This window comes from Mesitornis unicolor, unplaced genomic scaffold (genome assembly GCF_000695765.1).
Source record: "Mesitornis unicolor isolate BGI_N332 unplaced genomic scaffold, ASM69576v1 scaffold5772, whole genome shotgun sequence".
NCBI lineage: Eukaryota > Metazoa > Chordata > Aves > Mesitornithiformes > Mesitornithidae > Mesitornis > Mesitornis unicolor.
The window spans coordinates 25,502-45,525 of NW_010168469.1; the positions used below are offsets into that span (position 1 = coordinate 25,502).

A 20,024-nucleotide genomic window follows, 5' to 3' on the forward strand; every position below is an offset into this window, starting at 1 on the left:
GTCCCTCCCAACACAAACCATTCTGTGATCCTATGATTAATTCAGAGGAAAACTACATTTTCAGCACTATCTTGTCATGCTGAGATACATTTTGGACTCAATCTTCGGTTTCTGCCATTCTTTGTTAAAATCTTTTTAAATGTTAATGTGCAAAATGCACATGGGTACGCAAGTGTGCGGTTGATTTATATCACTGAAACTGTTACAGTAAAGACGATTTGTAATCCTGATGTGAATGTCCTCATCTGTTTGAATGGAAAAAGGTTTAAAAAGTTAATTATCACATTTGCTATTTTCATGTGTTCTTTTTTTATGTCCTTAGGGTGAGCCTGGCAGACCAGGACAGTCCGGTGAGCCTGGATTTCCAGGATCTCCAGTAAGAGAATGTTTATTTACATTCTTTAATTTTACATTACATACATTTACATTTCACATGCTTATTCACAGTCACGTGCAGGAAGTGCTCAGAGAGTATAAAATGTTGTCAGATTTGGGTGGCATTGTTTACCTTTAATACAGGGCAAGGGAAGAAAGGATTGTATCACAGATAGATATAATTTCTTTTAATACATTTATTCAATTTGTCTATGTGATTTAGAGGTTTCCAAATAATATGTAGATGTAGTGCAGAAGATACTTGTCATGGTTCATGCTAGAAATAAAAAAAATGGGAGAGAGACTCAACTGCAGGGTTCAAGCCGTTTATTTGAACAGCGCTTGCAAATTCAATACACCACTATCGCAGGTTTTAGAGATACAATGGAGAAATGCACTATTGCAGTTAAAAGCAAGACCACACTATGGCAACCACAAGAGATTCACAAAATGCACTGTTGGAACAACAAGAAAGTCAGAAAACTCATTATTCCAATCCACAGGTGATGCATGGAACACACTATCACAGCTCACAAATGCACCAAATACCATACATCAATCACCTGCAACTACAAATTTAAAACATACCAAATATTCACTTACCCCTCCAGGTAAGGGCTCTCAATAAGTTACCGAGGCTGGCATCCCAACTAAGGGGGAAGGGTCTCCTCACCTGCCAGCTGCAGAGTTGGAGAAGCAACTCTCAGTTTCCAGCCCAAATCTTAGGGGTTTTATTCCCTGATCTACCTGATGGTAGGCAGGAGCGTGCTGCCACCTGGGGTGCTAGACTTTAGCAGCCGTTTCTCCTTTATTTATGAGTGAGGCTAACTTCCATATGATCCTTTTGCATATCCTTGTATTGTCTGGGCCAGTTGAAGCCAAATGAACACCCTCAAACTTACCTTTATCTCAGTTTTAAGCAACTGAATAGTGATTTGATTTGGATTCAGGGCATATTATTTGCTGAGGGATTTCAAGGCTCAAGACAGGTTTTGGTTCTTTGAATGATGCAACACTGCCTTGTCTAGTCTCAGGCTTACCAGACAACTCAGGGCTGGGCTACACAGCTCGCCATGGGTTGTCTCTGCAGAGGTAGGGCCTCAAGGCAAGCCAATACTGAGTGACTTTGTAACCCCCCATGGTTCGCCTGGTACAGCAGACGTCACTGAAACCTGTTTATGAACTATGAGTGCCAGACGATCCTTACAACAACAAGGCCTGTAAAGCTCTACAGGTACACCCCATAGCTGCTTCCCCTCCTACGTAATTTGTGTCTTTGCCGCGTGACTTGTCCCATATGTGTGCTTCATCATTTGATTGCCCTGGCTGTATAAGAGGATATTCATAAACAACTGAGCACAGGCCAAATAAATCCTTCTCATGGGCTACATTCAGTCTAAACAAGCATAATTTGTACAATTTCAAATTTACATGTGACACCTTGTATGACAAGAGAGATCATCCTTCACTGAGAAACTCATTGAATATAAATCATTTCAAGCAATCTAATATATTCATTTCAGAAATGTCATAATTTTTGATTGTTTTTTCTATATTAAGTTTCAAAACTTGATCTACCACTGGCTTTATGTCATTACTTCTGTTTGTTTCGTCATACACCAATGCAAACAATAAAGCTTTTAATACCAGTGAACACGTACATCATGCTGAGACTGTCTAACATCATAGCAAGTTGTGCTTCCTCATCTGTGACCCGCTCAAATGCTCTGCCTCACTGTATTATGCCACCAAGATGAAGGAGTATTAGGAGTATTAATAACAATGTTGCTATACTCTGACCTGTTAGCAGCATTATCGATACATTTTCCTGCAGAAATCAGGATTTTATTTGTTTTTTCTTCTTCCAACCTAGGGGCCTCGAGGCTTTCCTGGTGCTCCTGGTCTCCCAGGTCTCAAGGGTCACAGGGTAAGAAACAAGGTTTTCCCCTCTCTTTATAGCTGACGTTTCCAGGCAGTTTCAGTATAAAGATACTCAACTATTTTTTGTATTTATGGTGAATTTAACTACTCTATGGACCTGCCAAATGTAGCAGAATCCCTGGAATTTGAGAGAAAGAGGGAGTCACAGAAAATCAGTGCTATTCCCCTTTAAGCTGACCCCTGTATTATGTTCGCTAGTGCTTTCTTCACTCTTTTTTCAAATGTTCTGGGAATCTGGAAGGAGCTTACATGAGCCCTGCCAAGCTTCAGGAGGCACAAACCTGACAGTTTTCTCACTTTGTTGGCAAGTCTTGCATTAGGGTGGGGAACTTGAGAGGTGGATATGTTTGCAACACGGAGTGATTACAAATTACCAAGTTTTCTGGCCAGAATTTCACTTCACGGATGAATAAATAGGTTTCCTATGGCTCAGAGCCTCCTCCTTGTTGTTTTAGGATTTTTTTTTTTTAAACGTTCTTGTTTAAAAAAGGAAACTAAATCCAAGGAAATGTACCTTGTACATACGAATAGTTTCCATTTAGGAAATGTTTAAAAACTTTATTCCATGTTTTTTTTCCTTCTGTATTTTTTTCCTTTCTTGCTCTTACCATCTCAGATCCATTCTTAACACTTTAGTATCAAGTTGTTTTAACAGTGAGAATAGGAATGCTCTGTGTGTGTACATATATAAATATAATTTCTCCCCATTTTCATAACTGTTACAGGGTTTGAAAGGACTCGACGGTCCAAAAGGTGAAATTGGAGCAGCTGGAGCAAAGGTATTTCCATGGCCCAAAGAAGTAGATGCTTAAGCATGTTGTCTATAATGCCAAAATAATAATAGATAGTGGATATTTCGAACACAGCTTTGTTCTCTCTCCTGTCAGTGCCACTTGTATGGAGTGGAGAAGCTATGTGGAATGTCTATTTTTACTGTATGTTTGGTCCATACAAGCTGCTATACGATTACGTGCCCAGCATTACACAGGAAGAGAGTTCCACAATGCCAGGCACAGCTTCAGCTGGGGCTGAGGTTTAGGCCTGTAATGAATCATGGGTGAACTGGCTGTGGTCTGTCTGTGGTACCTTTGCAACACTGACGACAATGAAGCCTGTTAGCAAAGAGCCCAGGCACATCTTGCAGTTTTCCACTTGGACAGTTTGTGATTCTTGGTGGCTTTATGTGACCAAGTTGAGAGGTGAGAAGCAGTTTTCTAATTTTTTTATATAGCTATAATTTAATAAAATAAAACAATGGATAACTAAAACCTGTCTCTCCTCTTTTGGATTACCATACTAGAGACTGGCTTAAAAGAAACAGGCATTGGAGAGGAGAGAGAATATGTTTTATCGGACTGACTATTTTTCACCCAGCAGTTTTTTTCTCTCAGAATTTTTGACCCTCAGTGGTACTGCAGCACCCTTACAACTTCAGCTCAAAGCAGTGGTAACACAGGATAGCCATCTGGAGTCAATCTTTTCCAGATGGATTAAAAGTTATTTTAAAAGAGCATAGAACTTTTTTTTTCAGGCTTTTCCATATTGATCAGTGCTGATGCTGAAACATTTTTGGACTGGTATAGGTGATAATCACAGATAGGACAGAATTTTATATTCCTTTAGATTAAAAATCTAGTAAGTGAAGGGAATCTTTCAAAATCTCAATGTAAATGCGAAATCAGTAGTTAAGGAGAGTTTGTGTAAGGAACTATTTATTTCCTGAGATTGCCTGCCGCTTTCTGTAGAGGCAACAAGAGCAGAAAACTCAGTAGAACCAGTGCAGCAGGTGGGGTGGGCAGTTAGCTAGACCATGGAAAATGTGTGAGTGTGGCATTTCCCACCAGCACGGGTAACTGCCGTTGGCACGTGATGCACTCTGCCAGTCTGCCTCTTGGGTCCAACGTAAGCACAGAGGACAGAGATCAAATGTGCAACTCCATTTTCCTCTAACCTGTTTCCTCTAACTGTGTCATTTCATTTCCCTTTCTAGGGAGAAGCTGGACCAACAGGTGCCATGGGTGCGATGGGTCCTCTGGTGAGTGTCACGTACACTGGATATTACAGAAGTGTCTTTAAGATAGTAAATGCTATTGCCAATAGGAGTTTTAAGGTTTTGAAATATATACTTGATGTCATGAAACTGAACTTTCTCTAATTAAGGCTTTGTTTTCTATTACACTAGCAGCAAATTTGGCCCACTATAAGCTGTTTTTCTTCACAATTCACTGACATAGATGATCATGATAGATCAGAAGACTCAACAGAAACTTGAATGTAGATTTTGTGATTGTTTACTTACTCATGTAAGTGTAGGTTGACTAAAATATTTTTACATGTTGATCTTTCATATGGCATGATTTCAATATACGAAAAAGTGGATGTGGTTACTGTGAGATAGAAATGGAATAATTTAGGTCAGAAATGCATCAGCTAAGAAAACAATGGATTGTAGAGGTTATGGCAAGGATAAGCATGCATAACATGGAAATGAAACCAAGAAACCTTTTCTCAGAGTAATTTTCATTCAGATTTGGTTTTGGACAGCTGAATACTTGCTAGCAGTGTAACATGCAAAAAATCGACTCTCGGCAGTAGTTCTGGAAGTAAAGCACCTTTCTAATATCAAATAATGACATCCCTCTGCCATGCAGAATGTAATATCCTGGACCTGGTTTGTGAGTGAGCTGTAGTAAATGAGTTTGCATTGTTGACCCTGGTGAGCACATGCAGAATTTATTCTGCATGTATTTAAAACTAGAAATGCTGTTGGAGCAGGAAAAGAGAAATTACAGTCTTAAATTTGCACTGGGCAAGCCTGTGAGACTGCAAGATTTTAGGTAAGCTGCTGCTTCTTTCCTGCTATGAGACAAGATCAGCCACACCTGCAGGAAGAAAAAAAAAAAGGCTTGGTTCTGTAACTTCTGTTCACATCATACGTCCTTATAATGCTTGTAGTCTCAGTGGACCTAATCATGTTCTGGTTAAAAGGCAATAAAGAAGACCGAGCAGAAAAGCACTAAAAAGGGATGTAGTACAAAACTTATTTGAAGCCAAGGAAAAGTCAAGAATGTTTGAAAAAAAAATAAAAAGCAAAGAAAAATAAGAAAAATATTTTCAAAAAAAGAAGGGGTGGCATATGTTTTCTCCACTATTGGGGAAAAATCAAGCAAACTATGTACCCTTTTATTGTTATTCTGCCATGATGAGCTCCTAAATAATGCACTTTTTGTTCTCTCTTCAAGGGACCTAGAGGAATGCCAGGAGAAAGAGGTCGAATTGGGCCACAGGGTGCCCCTGTAAGTAGGATCTTCCTTCTTTCTCCTTGTAATTTTTCCCTTGTTTTACTTAATTTTAAATCCCTGAGCCTGAAGGTGTATTCATATGACTGTGAAGTCAGTTCCATGGTGAGTTCTGCTGTAGCTTAAGAAAGCTGGGGCCTGAGCAGTTTTGTGGAGTGAGACCTTTACTGTAAATTTCAAAAGTAAAACCAACATTTGACATGGAGAATGCTGTTTGGTAATTTCTTATACAACAGCTGCCCATGAGGCCAAATACCCTCACAACACTTCATTCTGTGATACAAATATTTCCTCTTTGTTTCTGTGAAGTTTCTCTTGAGAGGCTATTTTCACCAGAAATTACTGAATTATAAATTGGATGTATTGATTTTGTCTGAAAAATGTTTGAAATGAAAATTTAGACTTTTAAATTAAATTAAGTCTTACAACTTAAATCCAGGTAATAAAAAATAAAATAATAAAACTGTCTTCTTAAAAACTAATTTGCTTTTCATCTAAAAGAGGGATTAGCCTTGACATGAGATCATATTTGAGTAGAAATTTCTTTCCGTTGCCTTATGTCCAGTGTCAAGTGGTGATTTTTCTGGAATTTCTCCCCATGACTTTTATGTGCTCCATTTCTGTTATATGTTCATAAAATTACACTGTCAAAATACTGGCCTCTCTGATAATTGAGAAATTTACTTGACTATAATTTCTTCCAGAAGTTTTCCATGCCAGTCTTTGAAGGGCTTTGCAATCCACCATTTCTTTAATCACTTTGCTATGTATGACTGTTATCACAAATGCCAACGATAAACCATTAAAATAAATTTGTTAGAACTCTTGTAAATATTCTGTCTTGTCCATTTCCATATCTAGGGTGGCCGTGGCCAGCATGGTATGCCTGGGAAGCCAGGACCAATGGTAGGTTTCCTTCTTAATCGCCTATTTTTTTCACCATATATTTGCCACTTACCTTTACTACGTTACCAAAAGAAGTACAAAAAACTGTTGGCAGATGCCGATAACAGTGAGTGCACCAGGCGTTGTCTGTAAGTGATTCCTGTTTCTATTCATCATAGCTTTAGTACTACCCTCTGAGAAATCATACTCTGTATTTTGCTTCTTCTAAAGGTTTTAATTTGCAGAGGAGTATAAGGGGTGATACTCTGCTGCTTTTATGAAGTGGGGCCCATATTGTAGGGAGATATGTGTCTTAAAGAGATGCAATGTAATATCAAAGTTTATAATTGCATATTATCCTCCTTCACATACGAAGTTGACATTTGAAGTTGCATCCATTCTCAGCAAGAAGAATCGCCAGTCACCGATAGCAGAATTTGCTACCTGCAGTTGATACATTACAAAACGCGTAAAAGAGAGGGTTTTGATTATGGACGGTAACAGATGGAACTGAAGGCCCAGAAGCCTATGTGTGAATGTCTGCCAAACTGAGAAAGCCTGGTATGCGTGACTGTGGTAGTTCTTACACAATTGCAACAGGGCTGAAAATGGCTGTGGTGGTTTAAACTGTGGATGTCGGTGTATCAAAGCCTGATAGTTTCAATCCTACGATCCAATCCCACAGTGCATTTGCACAATCCATTTGAGTCAGTTCACATAAGAAAATGTATTAGGAAGCCAGTGGGATTATTCACATACATGTTTCATTATTCATTGTTTTTGCGAATGAAAGTTTATGATGATTTTGTACTATTTGTGCTAGGCCAGTTTCCAGTTTAAAAATGTGTGAGGTTTTTTTGCTTTCTTTGAAAGCATTAATTATGGGATGTGCGCAACAGTTTCTGCCTGTTGATGCAGCCAACATGAGCCTTTACCACTTTATGATATTCAACTTTAAAATACATTTTAAAAAATCAAAACCGTCACCCCCCCACCCGCCACACCAAGAAGTCTCCTTCAAAACCCCAAATCACACTTGCCCGCAATTAGAATGTCATTCTGTGCACGTTCTTTAATAGTGATATAAACCTTGAGAAACATTCGTTTACCTGTGTGACCTTAGCGAACAGACTGTTTTATTACAAAGCTCATTGAGAAATAATTAAGTGTAATAGAAGCTCAAAAACGACTGTAAATGTCTAAAAGCTGTAAACATCAATTATTTAGTGTTTCATGAAAGAAGAACGACTTTTTGGACGAAACTTCGAAACAAAAGATTTTAAAGTATTTAAAATGTATTATAAAGTTTTTAAAAAGCTGGGTCCTGAGCTATGAAATCTTACAAAAGATTGAAATATTTATTTGGCATAATACGTGAGCTCAGCTGCACTGGACATTGTAATTGATTGGATAACACTTTTGGTAAAATCCCATGTAAAGTCACAAGGGAGATCCTGGTCCTTACTGCGTGTGTTTCTCATTAGAGGGAGTGCTAATGAAGTGCATTACTATTTGGGTTGGTGCAGTGGTATAATGTAATTCTGGAATGTTTCCTGCAACAAGAGAGAGATTCGGCAGACAAGTATTTGTGATCTGACAAACTGGGACACAGGTTTTCAAAAATATCCTTAGTGAGCTGTTACCTCAGTTCTGTAGCAATCCAGTGCAAGGTCACAGCAGAAGTGCAGTGTGGTGTTAATACTCAGTGAGACAGATTGTTCTTATTAAGTTTGTCAGCAGAGCTTCATTACACAGAACATTTTTCATAGTATGAGTCATATTTTATGAAAAAGAGACAAATCAGGAAAAGATAAAAAGAAATCATCTGGGAAGAGTGTTGCAGTGAATATTTAAAACCACTGTGTGCCGCCATCCAGAGAGTTTGTGATACTGTAGGAAGGTCTTCTGCTGAATGTCTCGTTCAGCACAAGAGGCATTCTGAAAATGGAAACAATTTATAAATTTAATCTAAAGCCCTTAATTGGAAATCGTTCTCTTTAGCAAAACGAGGTTTGCATCAGACCATATTCAAGTATACACTTGAATTTTGCTTTCTGGTGAGTTTGAATAGTCTCCATGTAACGCAGCCCCAGCTGGTTGCCTCCCTGCCCAAACTTCACGTCCTTGCAGCCACAGGAGTTGCATGTAATTGCATAGCCTTTAATTATATTTTCACTTGCCATGTTGCTTACCTCAAGAATCTGGTCTAGATACCCTATATTTTCAATGCAGATGTGGCTTGTGTTTGTCTTTTTTCTAGATTATTAGAAAGTTTAAAAGAATTGAAACTCTGCTTTGCTACTTTCTACGGGAGAAACTGTGATTGCTTAACAAATACCTGGTCTTTTCATTACCATGCCACAGTAGTGTAGATATAAAAAGAGGACATAATGATTTGTTAAAACTATAATTGGAAAACAATTGCTATAATATCAACTGTGTATATTGCAAAACAATTGCTATAGTATCAACTGTGTATATTGCAATTTGCACATTAATAGCTGAATCAAGAGCTGTAATTTTGCTGAAGTCAATAAATACAGTATTAGAATAAATACTGCTCCACAATTCCACAAAACATGTGAATAACTTAGAAAAATTATATTTATAGCTATTTTGGTTTTGTTATGAACAAATGTTTTATGACTAAAAAATATATTTAATCCCAGAAACATATTTAATCCCAGTGTTTAGATACTAACCCCTATGACCTAAACTGAGAGTTATAACTGTGTGTGTTTGTCTTTTGCAGGGCCCACTTGGCATAACTGGTTCTCCAGGTTTTCCAGGTGCTCCTGGTGTAAAGGTAAAAAAGAAAATAAAAATATGTTTTTAATATGTATAACGACACACAATTAAAAAACGTGTGCTAGACTACACAGAGTTCCAACTGACATGTATACAGGTTCCTGAGTTGTTGTGAAATCAATCATAGTCTAGACCTTGAGAAAGCAAATAGAAATCAAAAGCCCGATGAAGTAATTGTGACTCACCACAGTTACTGTACTTTCTTTGCCTTCATTTTTGCCTGAGCTAAGGAGTGGTTATTGGATGTCTGTCACGCTGTGCCTCAGGAATCTTGTCCAGTATATTCAAAGAATAGCAAGAATACAAGTTGTGAGAGCTAATCTAAGACAGTGTGGAAGCAGTACCTTCTGCTGCTGAAACACACAGTTTGGGCCAGGAATGCTTTCTGATTTGACTTAGACTCGTAAGGAAAATGCTTGTACCCTGACAGAGATGCACTGTAGTCCATCCCAGTAGAGTAAATTATGATTGCTGCCTTTTGTGGCTTTGTGTGGTTGGGCTGAAATTGAAAACTTTTATTGGCTGCAACGCTGTCTTTTCGTGGCACTTTGTGGCTTTCCTCTCTTGTTTTTCAAGAAGGTGCTCAATTTTTTTTCCCTAGCCTTGAGAATATGCCTGCAAAGATAGAAAAGACAACTCCTATGGCTTCCTTATACTTCTACTTACCCTCCACCCAGTTGCTCCTCTTTGTTCCTTTACAGTCCAAAAACATGATAGGAAAGAATGATACAAGAAGAAACCCAATTAGTCAGGTAGCCAAGTTCAGCAGATGTTTTGTGGTGTTGTGAAGCTGGCAACATTCACAAAACAGTTTTTTGGAAACAAGTCTTAATAAGAGTATCAACATAATCTATACAATTAAATGATAGACCTTTTAATGCATGTCTCTCTAAAATATCTGATCTGATTTGGGCCAATGGATATAGTGCTGCTTCTCTGCAGAAAGTTTCCTTGTATAGTTTGAGGAAAAATTCTGTTTGTATTTTAAAGCCTACATTCACATAGAAGCAGTAGGAGCAGAATTAGATAAGCAAAAATATATTTTAAGAATAATAAGCTATTTCAAAGCTTGAATTGTTTTTCACTTACAAACACTGTATTCCTCCTTAGTTACTTTGAAGGACTACTTTTTAGAGCTAAATAATCTTGATGTGTTTTCTCATGTGAAAACTTAGGGGGAAGCAGGTCCAACGGGTCCTCGTGGTCCTGAAGGCCCTCAAGGACAGAGAGGTGAAACAGGTCCACAAGGCCCAGCTGGATCACAAGGTCTTCCTGTAAGTACATTAAACTGAGTTCCTCGGTGCTCAGCTTGTGCAAGTTGCCTGTTTATAGTGGATTTTAATACCTCAAATGATAGGCAATGGGGTTTGCTCAAATCGCCTTTTTTCCCCAGAAAAGGAAAGATACTATTCATTCATTTTTTAATGCTTTTTTTTGGTTGAAAATAATTATCATTATTTAATAAAAACAACTTGGAAAACTGAAAGTTACACAGCCTGATGCAGTCTCAATCCTACAATAACTTTAAAGCTTAAGCTTAAAAACAAGATATTAGAGATTTAAAGTCACATAAATTTGCACAGTTCGTTACCAGTATTAGCATTTGCACAAGTAGATCTTATGTTGCTGTGTTTATTTAATAGCCCTTATTGTCTGATCTTGTAAAGTGGATAAAATAACAATCATAATTTGATTTTGTTATCTATACCCTCCTCACTGATATTTATTGTAATGATTGGTACATTATTTTTAGGGTAGCGAAGGGACGGATGGTTCCCCCGGTGCTAAGGGCCCAACTGTAAGTGATCATATCACCTGTTGAAGAAATTGTGTCAGTGGATTTATTTTATTTCCTTATTTTTATTACTTGTCCTTACTGTATTTGCTGTTATTTCTGTTTATAGGGATCTCCAGGCACTGGAGGCCCCATTGGCTTATCAGGTCCACCTGGGTCCCCAGGACCACAAGGCAGTACTGGCCCACCTGGTATTCGAGGCCAGCCGGTAATGCTGTCTTTGTCTCTGTGGAAATTATGTTGTCTAGCAAATGTTTACACTAGGAAACTAAAACAGTGATTACCAGTGAGGTTCCTTTGAATAAATTAAAAACGTGCTAGTGACTATGCTGAGACTTGGATCTTGTGAATCTTCTGTGTCCAAAATACTGCTTTTGCTTTCTTAGAGGTCAAAGAAAGAGGAGTCTCTATTTAAACTTGGACAAACAGTAACAATTGTCTCCTGAAATAGTCCCATTTAAATTTTTGTCTTGATAATGTCATAATAAACAAGCATGCTAAAGGGAAAAAGAAATTATTGTAAGCATACTATTATATTAACTACAACTAGCTACTAAACTAGAGAACATTTTTCTGTTTCATAGCAGATTCCAAAATGGTTGAATGATTTATGCAGTTTTAACCTTATAGGTGTTATTCATGTTTGTTTTCAGGGAGACCCTGGTGTCCCAGGTTTCAAGGGAGAAGCAGGACCCAAAGGTGAACCTGTAAGTCTCGATGTGCTTTGTAAGATGGAAAGGAACCACAAAGGCTTGTATGAGTATTTAGAATAGATTCTTAAAATTTTCAAGACGCTTCTGATGCTCTTAATCGTCAGAAGATTACTTTTGGCTTTTGAGTAATTGTTGTGGAAGATAAGTGAACCTGGCTAAACAGCACTAAGAATGAATGGTGGCGCAGGTCCTTTGATGTTATACCCAGTATAGACCTTACAGGACAGAGAAACCAGTTAGTACATCTGCTGAGGTTTCTGTAGCAAGCAGAATGAGTTTATTCTAATTGCTTCATCTCATGAGAAATAGATCCATATTTAAACACATTTAAGAGCACACAGGTCTGTGTGCTAATTGTAGTAAAGTCCTTTTTATTCTAAACTCACATGTAATACATTTTATACTTTTGTGGATATGTATACATTACTTATATTTTATTTAGACATGGATAGAAGTATTTATACCTCTATGGTATGAATACCTGTTTAACCCATAGCTAATGTTTGTGAAAGATTATTTGAAAACCTGGCTAATGCCATGTGGTAACCATGTGCATTTTGGAAGAAAAGTGATTCTGCAGAGTTCGAGTCAGTTTGACTTGTCAACCAATCGTTTGTTTTCTTTCCCACCACTTAAATTATCACGTAATAATTGACTGACGCAGTAATGGTTTCCTTAACACGGTCTTCTCCTCTCTTTGAGAATATCTACAAGAGCCTCACTGAATTTTAAATCCATTGCAACTTGTCCAATTGATAATAATAAATACAAATTGTTGTAGCTGAGCAAATAGCTGATTATGAGAAGCACTGTACAGCCAAACTGCAGAATTACATTTTATTCATAGCATAATTCTTACTGAAATAGTAGCTACTAAACATTGTAAAAGAGAAAAGCCGATGCTGAAAGCTGCATTATTTAACTGATTCAAAACCTAACTATATTTTTCTCACCTTTATTTGGAAAAATGTCTGTGATGTTTAGAGGACAGTCTGTTTCAATGTATCTGAGAATTGATGAGCTTAACATTTATTTTTAAAAAAAACCATTTTGCTTTCACTAGGGCCCACAAGGTCCCCAGGGTCCCATTGGCCCTGTAGGTGAAGAAGGGAAAAGAGGTCCTAGAGGTGATCCAGGGTCAGTAGGTCCACCAGGTCCTGTTGGAGAGAGGGTAAGCAATCCAAAGGAATAGTAAGTCTTAAGAGATGCACTTCTAAGCCAAAAAGCCTCTTGACCTAACCATGAATTTTCTTACAGCTTCATTGTGAGTATAGCCAGACTTTCTTTTCCTATCAGTAGTTGATTTATGTCTATAATTTGGTTCTATATCAGATTAGTGATTTTAGGATGCTGTCTTCTGTGTTATATTCTTTTTGAAAATGCTACCCTGAAGATCAAGATAGAAAATTACAGAATGGTGGTTCTTGCATCCTGAATAGATCTTACTTTTGATTATTCTTTTGGGGAAATCTGTCACACTGTGCAGTGTTTTTACCCTGGATATTTTCATTTGCAATTTCAGTGGACAGGATAGTATGGTAGCACAGATGATGGAGACCTGAGTTGATCTGCAGATTTTTTGCTTAACCTCTATACACATCACCATCTTGTTTTCAATGAGGCTGCTCATGTAGGAGCTGTTCAGTATGCATGAATGAAACACTGATACTTTTACCAGTCCAAATGCTTATAAAACCCCCAGGTAGTGAAGTAAGAAAGTTTTAAGGAAATAAACTGAACCCCCAAATCATAGATCTAATACTTTTTCTGCAGTAAATTCTGTAAAAGTCAAAATTATATTCTTGTATCTATGGCTTTTCCTAGGGTGCGCCTGGTAATCGTGGTTTTCCAGGTTCTGATGGCTTGCCTGGACCAAAGGTAAATGAAATTGAAGTGTCTGTCTTTTATCTGGGTAATATAAAACATTTCCATACATATAGATATGCAGAAAGAAAGTGCTCCATTAAAAGCATATGCTTCTTATCAAATGGGCAGATTCTCAAAATCGTTGGAAGCAGGATCAAAAGGAATTGATAAATGCCAAAAAGGGGTCTGAACGTCTGGGGACTATATTTTTGGGGGACAATAGTAACTTTGAATTCCTATGATGTTGAGCTTTCCTTCCTTGTCCTTGACTTAATGCTCCCTCATGCTGAAATATGAATAGATAAGAATCACAGCATATCAGGAGTTGGAAGGGACCTGGAAAGCTCATCCAGTGCAACCCCTGCCAGAGCAGGATCACCAGACCAGGTCACACAGGAACACGGCCAGGCGGGTTTTGAATGTCTGCAGAGAAGGAGACTCCACAACCTCTCTGGGCAGCCTGGGCCATGCTCTGGCACCCTCACAGTAAAGAAGTTTTTCCTCACGTTCAAATTGAGCCTCCTATGCTCCAGCTTGCACCCACTGCCCCTTGTCCTGTCATTGGACATCACAGAGCAGAGCCTGGCTCCTTCCTCCTGACACTGCCCTTTACAAATTTATAAACATTAATGAGGTCACCCCTCAGTCTCCTCTGCTCCAAGCTCAAGAGACCCAGCTCCCTCAGCTGCTCCTCAGCAGGAGATGCTCCACTCCCTCCATCATCTTTGTGGTTCTGTGCTGGACTCTTTCAAGCAGTTCCTGTCCTTCTTGAACTGAGGGGCCCAGAACTGGACACAATATTCCAGATGTGGTCTCACCTATTACTGCACTGCTTTATGCATTACACTATAGTAGGTAACCATTTGAAGAATTGCCTTTTCTTTCTTTGTGTGTAGTATATTTTTTTCTAGACTTGTCCCTTGAACAGAAGGTCTTATCTGTCTTTGGCTTTCCTAAGTGCTATCACACTTCCAGGGAAGTGACTCCTATACATAGTTGGCTAGTGTTTCTTTAAAATTCTAGCTTTTTGGTAAAAATACAGGGATTCTAAAATCCTTATGTATATTTGTTTTACGAAAGAGACAACTTTTAAGTAATGATTTTTTGGGGAAAATGTAATAATAATAGAAGTATTAATGATTTGGAACTCTGCAAAAATAGGTCTTTAATACACGATTGTTGTTTTGTTTAACTTTCTTTCAGTGTTGTTGTTCTCTGACTGACACTACGAGCTAACTCGTTTCCCACTGGTATCTTTCTAGGGTGCCCAAGGGGAGCGTGGTCCAGCAGGTTCTTTTGGTCCTAAAGGAAGTCAGGGAGATCCTGGGCGTCCTGGTGAATCTGGTCTCCCAGGTGCAAGGGTAAGGAACTAATAGCAGTACACTATAAGCCGTGACTATAAACTATGACATTTTCCTTTTCAAAAGGCAGCAATGAACTCTGCAGAATGAATAAGCTGTTACACAAGGACAGACTTGTTTCCATGTGGCTACCAAAAGGGTAAAGGTCAAGACAGCTGTCATTTTTCCGGTTGATGTTGGGAAGCACAGGTTCCATTTGTCCTCAAGAAAGGAGAAATGGCTCTGACTGAGACTGACTAACGCAACTGAAGGAAGTGTGTTTGTAAGGCACATAGTTGCCACAGATGACATGAATTGAAGGCCAGCCCTCCATTGAATTGATAAAAGATAACTTACATTCTTGAGTGGTACACGCCATCTAGGAATTTTTTTTCAGGAAAGATATTTGGGAAAAATTCGTAATACCACAAAAGAAGAGAGGGAGCAGCAAGTGTAAGATGTGGTTTAGACCACTGGTAATGTTGGCAGAAAGACAATGATCTTGTGAGAAGCAAGAAAAGGGAGGATAGGAAGAGGGAAGATCAAAGACAGTGGGGGATGAAGCTGTAAAGTGAGGATGAGGACCTTTGATACAAAGATGATAGTCCTGTGTAAAGAATATCTTAGTGTTTGTACCATGGTAGTAACTGAGTGTATCTTTTGGGTTTATTGACATTTCTCTATCACTCTAGAATTATATCCACAACTTAACACCAATATTATTCCCGCTTTTAGGGTTTGACAGGAAATCCAGGTGTCCAAGGCCCTGAAGGAAAACTTGGCCCCTTGGTAAGCAACATAAAAATTAGTCCCTTTGGTAAGGAAACTGTAATTCAAAGATCGCAACTCATTGAAATTACTTTTATTAAGTTGAGTTCTCTTGATTTCTGAAGGTTCATCTTCTCTTTTAAGTGTTCACTTTAGATTCCTGACTCAAAATCAGTGCAGATAATGTTCCTTTAGTTTTGTCTGTGTAGCAATGTCACTTGTTTAGCAGTTGCTGCAATATTTTTAAATAATTTTGAGCTAACTGTATTTTCTAAATGGTTCTTTAAGGAAACAACAAAGTATTTGTACATAATGGTGATTATTGTGCAGTATTTGGTTAAATCCAGCAGTATGGCTAAAAAAGCTGTATCTGCTTCAAAGACAATTTGACTGATAACTGTGTCACGAAACCAGGTTAATGTTACTTTTTTATATATAGAAAAAATTTTCAGGGACAAATTAGTTCATATGAATAAAATATATTTATAATGTAACATGGAAAATGCTTTTGCTCTGTAGGGTGCTCCTGGAGAAGATGGACGCCCAGGCCCAGCAGGTTCAATAGGAATCAGAGGTCAGCCAGGCAGCATGGGCCTTCCTGGGCCAAAGGGCAGTAGTGTGAGTATGGCACCTGGTACCCAAGATCTATTTAACTTTAAACATCTACATGTATTTTAATGGATGAAAACAGTATCTAAAAGTAGTCATTTTTATTTCTGCAAATTAGGGTGATCCTGGAAAACCTGGAGAAGCAGGCAATGCGGGTGTCCCAGGACAGAGAGTGAGTGTGACTGTTATTTGCAGTGATTACAAAAAATGATGCATTTCTGTTACATTTGTTGACTATACAAGACTTCTTCCTATGTCATTTTAATCTAGGGAGCCCCTGGTAAAGATGGTGAAGTTGGTCCTTCCGGTCCTGTTGGCCCACCAGTAAGTCACCTTTTACCACTCAGCCTGCCCATCACTCGATCCATTTGTTGCTTTTTCTGCTTCTGTTTTTATCTGTCTTCATGTGAATTGTTGAATAAAAATTAAGTAAAATAATAAATAAAAATAAAATTTTTAAAAAATCCCAAGAATATCTAAAGGAAAAATTTTCTAGAAAGAATGGGAAGCTTTATATTGAAAATACATGTATTAGTAGTCTAATTCCTTTTCCTGACCATCACAAAAAATAGCGCAAGCAGCAAAATTTTCTCATAGTGCATTTTCCTGGCTTCCTCAGTTTCAATGGAACTGAGTGTTTTCCTGTCAGCAGGGAATTTTGGGGCAGAGGATCTTAAAGAAATAAGATACATTTTATTACACCTTTCAGGTAGAATATATCTTGGCCTGGAGTAAGTAAAAATGTATAATAATAATACATAAATGAATATGTACTTATTCAGAGAGAAGAAAAACTGTGGAGCCTGCCTGTGTTCCTCCATGGTGTACTTACTACTCTCTTTTGTGTAGGGTCTGGCAGGAGAAAGAGGAGAACAAGGCCCTCCAGGTCCTACAGGGTTTCAGGTATGTGCAGTCTTTTTTTTTTTTTTTAAGAAAAATACAAGCAGCCATGTCTTTATCAGCTTAAACTGGAGAAATTCAATGCTATTTGACAGAACACAACTTCAAAACTAAGGCAGTGATGTTCAGAATACTTAGTGGTACTCAGCTTTCGCATCGGCTGTGCACTAAACTGAACTGGCAAAAGCCTGAATACCAGCTCTGTATCCATTGAGAAAATCTTTGTTGTTTTTCAATTTTAATGTCAAGGTTTTCCAAATATGTTCCAAATATGGAGCAAAAGAGTTGTTTTTATAATGAAGTATTAATTAAGTCAATGTCTGTTTATAGAGAACTTTATTTGTAGGTCTAATAAGCATATGTCCTACAAATATTAAAGAAAGGATGCCATTTTATTTAGAGGGGAAAACACTTTGGTCTGGTATTCATGTAGCTATTTTGCTCGGGCATCTCTGAGGGCAGCCTCTTGTACTGACTGTAAAGCTACATTCACATTCTTTGTGTCTTAATTAAATCTGGATTTACATAGCTTTCTATCATGTTAGTGACCGTTTTATTTACTTTTTTACAGGGCTTGCCAGGGCCACCAGGTCCTCCAGGTGAAGGTGGAAAGCCAGGTGATCAGGTAATTTCTGTGTAATTTAACAAGAATTCACTAAATAAAGTAGTTTTACCTTTTCTTCACTTTGTAATTCAATTTCCCATTCTGTTTCAAAACATGTACTGATGTTGTCTGCAAGCTGTCTGAGAACTACTTTTGGAGAAAATAATTAACTAGAATTTGACCATCTTCTTGGACTCAGTTGGACTATCTCCTCTTGTCATTAACAGATAATATTCAGAACTAGCCACTTACGTTCACAGTACTTAGGAAATGAAAATATTTCTCTCTAATTTCCCTACTTTATGGCTATGAATAATGCTTTCATCCTAATGGTGATTTCTGTTCTGCATAGGGTGTGCCTGGAGATCCTGGAGCTGTTGGCCCACTGGGCCCTAGAGTAAGTATTTTCTTTCAGAATTTAAACATTCATAGCAGTCCTCTGAGGTATGGGCTTTAACAATAAAGGTGAATATTTGACTTCTTTCTCACCAACAACATGGTTGTAAACATGGATATGTTTTTAAGATGATTTCTGTAAAACCTACCACCTTTATTGGTCTCATATCTCATGAAGTGGTGTTGAGTACTAGCTGCTAAGTGATTTGGTTTTCAGCTGTGGAATGACAGTTTTTAGTTTGCTGAGCAACATGCTATTTCTCCTACCTTTAACAGTACAAGCATAAGGATGTTTTTCATTTGATCTGTCCTCCTAGAATTTGTTCACGGACTCTTTGTTCAAATAGCAGTGCTGCACTTGTGGTGGATTTAGAAGTTTGGCTACCAGAACTGTACCCAGACTTGTAAATAAGTAATATTTTTCTATTTTGCAGGGAGAACGTGGCAATCCAGGGGAAAGGGGAGAACCAGGTGCATCAGGAATCCAGGGTGAAAAGGGTATGGCTGGAGGTCACGGTCCTGATGGTCCAAAGGTAAGCTAAATGGAGATTTGTGTGGCTGCAGTGATGTAATGTATAATTCTGCTGATATGTGGGCCATAAAAGAGAGAGCTTCTTTATTATAAAAGGGATATCTTATCATTGAAGGTATCTTGTTTATATGTGTTCTGGAGACCTTGCGCGTTATTCCAGTATAACAATATTAATAACTTGCAAGATACTAAAATGTTGAGAAATCACATTTTGTTTTAATTTTTATAGATCTGAAGTTTAAAATGATGTTCGAGTTTTTCAGTAGAACAGGACAAAGCCATTTCTAAACTGCATAAAACTATCTGTCCATGGCTTCATTTTAAGAACCATGCCAGTTTACACAAAGAGTTTTGGCAGGGTTGAGTGTTTAAAAGAAAATATTGAGAAATGCATGCCTTTCTTTCACCTGCAATTGACGTAATTTGGCCTAGGAAGGTCACCCCAGGTAGGGAGAGCCTCTAGTGATGCAGGACCTGTCATGGATATCAGCTGTGAAAAGCAAAGCATAAGTAAAGAATCTCTGCCTCTGGCAACCTCTACCTGTAGCTACTTTGTGTAATAAACCCATGTGGTATCAAGGTCAAGTTAGAAAGATGCTCAAGTTTCTTTTTCACGTGTTCTCGTCCCCAGTATGCACTGAGTGTGTTTGGAAGGGCTGCGGTATTAAAACTGAACTCCTTGAGTAACAGTGGGAGAAGTATTTGTACATGAATAAAGTCCAAATTTAAGAAAAAAATATTACTTAAAACTGTACCCCAGAGACTTCAACACAGGCACTTCTGCAGTCAAAAATACTTCTGAGATGAACAGACAACAACTTGCCTTTTATTTGTTTCAGGGAAGCCCAGGTCCTAGTGGGACACCTGGTGATCCAGGCCCACCAGGTCTTCAAGGTATGCCTGGAGAAAGAGGGATTGCTGGAACGCCTGGCCCCAAGGGTGATAGAGTAAGTCTGGTTATTTCTGTTGTGCTGAGCAGAATCCCCTGTGTCTTAATGCTGTAGTTGTTCCAGCCTGTGAACTACTCCGCATTCAGTGTCATAACTGAGACTTTCTGGTTATTTTCCATAGGGTGGCATAGGTGAGAAAGGTGCTGAAGGTACAGCTGGCAATGACGGGGCGAGAGTAAGTAAACCTATTACTCTTTTTAGACCTACTCTCCACACACCAGATTTTTTGCTGTGCTAGAGGTA

The 20,024-nt window shown here is 38.3% G+C and overlaps 1 protein-coding gene across 1 annotated transcript in view; it reads left to right on the plus strand.

Annotated features, from left to right (window-relative positions):
• Positions 1 to 19,956, plus strand: part of LOC104536423 (collagen alpha-2(V) chain-like) — a gene marked incomplete at both ends in the record, with an annotated part of 33,835 nt that extends 13,879 nt beyond the window's left edge. Inside the window, 24 exons of the mRNA XM_010179023.1 lie at positions 323 to 376; positions 2,249 to 2,302; positions 3,042 to 3,095; positions 4,307 to 4,351; positions 5,559 to 5,612; positions 6,477 to 6,521; positions 9,253 to 9,306; positions 10,484 to 10,582; positions 11,062 to 11,106; positions 11,213 to 11,311; positions 11,757 to 11,810; positions 12,880 to 12,987; positions 13,641 to 13,694; positions 14,945 to 15,043; positions 15,758 to 15,811; positions 16,310 to 16,408; positions 16,518 to 16,571; positions 16,670 to 16,723; positions 17,249 to 17,302; positions 17,871 to 17,924; positions 18,256 to 18,300; positions 18,734 to 18,832; positions 19,671 to 19,778; positions 19,903 to 19,956. Of these exons, the coding sequence (XP_010177325.1) occupies positions 323 to 376; positions 2,249 to 2,302; positions 3,042 to 3,095; positions 4,307 to 4,351; positions 5,559 to 5,612; positions 6,477 to 6,521; positions 9,253 to 9,306; positions 10,484 to 10,582; positions 11,062 to 11,106; positions 11,213 to 11,311; positions 11,757 to 11,810; positions 12,880 to 12,987; positions 13,641 to 13,694; positions 14,945 to 15,043; positions 15,758 to 15,811; positions 16,310 to 16,408; positions 16,518 to 16,571; positions 16,670 to 16,723; positions 17,249 to 17,302; positions 17,871 to 17,924; positions 18,256 to 18,300; positions 18,734 to 18,832; positions 19,671 to 19,778; positions 19,903 to 19,956 (1,593 nt within the window). The remainder of the gene's footprint in view (positions 1 to 322; positions 377 to 2,248; positions 2,303 to 3,041; positions 3,096 to 4,306; positions 4,352 to 5,558; positions 5,613 to 6,476; positions 6,522 to 9,252; positions 9,307 to 10,483; positions 10,583 to 11,061; positions 11,107 to 11,212; positions 11,312 to 11,756; positions 11,811 to 12,879; positions 12,988 to 13,640; positions 13,695 to 14,944; positions 15,044 to 15,757; positions 15,812 to 16,309; positions 16,409 to 16,517; positions 16,572 to 16,669; positions 16,724 to 17,248; positions 17,303 to 17,870; positions 17,925 to 18,255; positions 18,301 to 18,733; positions 18,833 to 19,670; positions 19,779 to 19,902) is intronic.
• Positions 19,957 to 20,024: the final 68 nt, after the last annotated feature.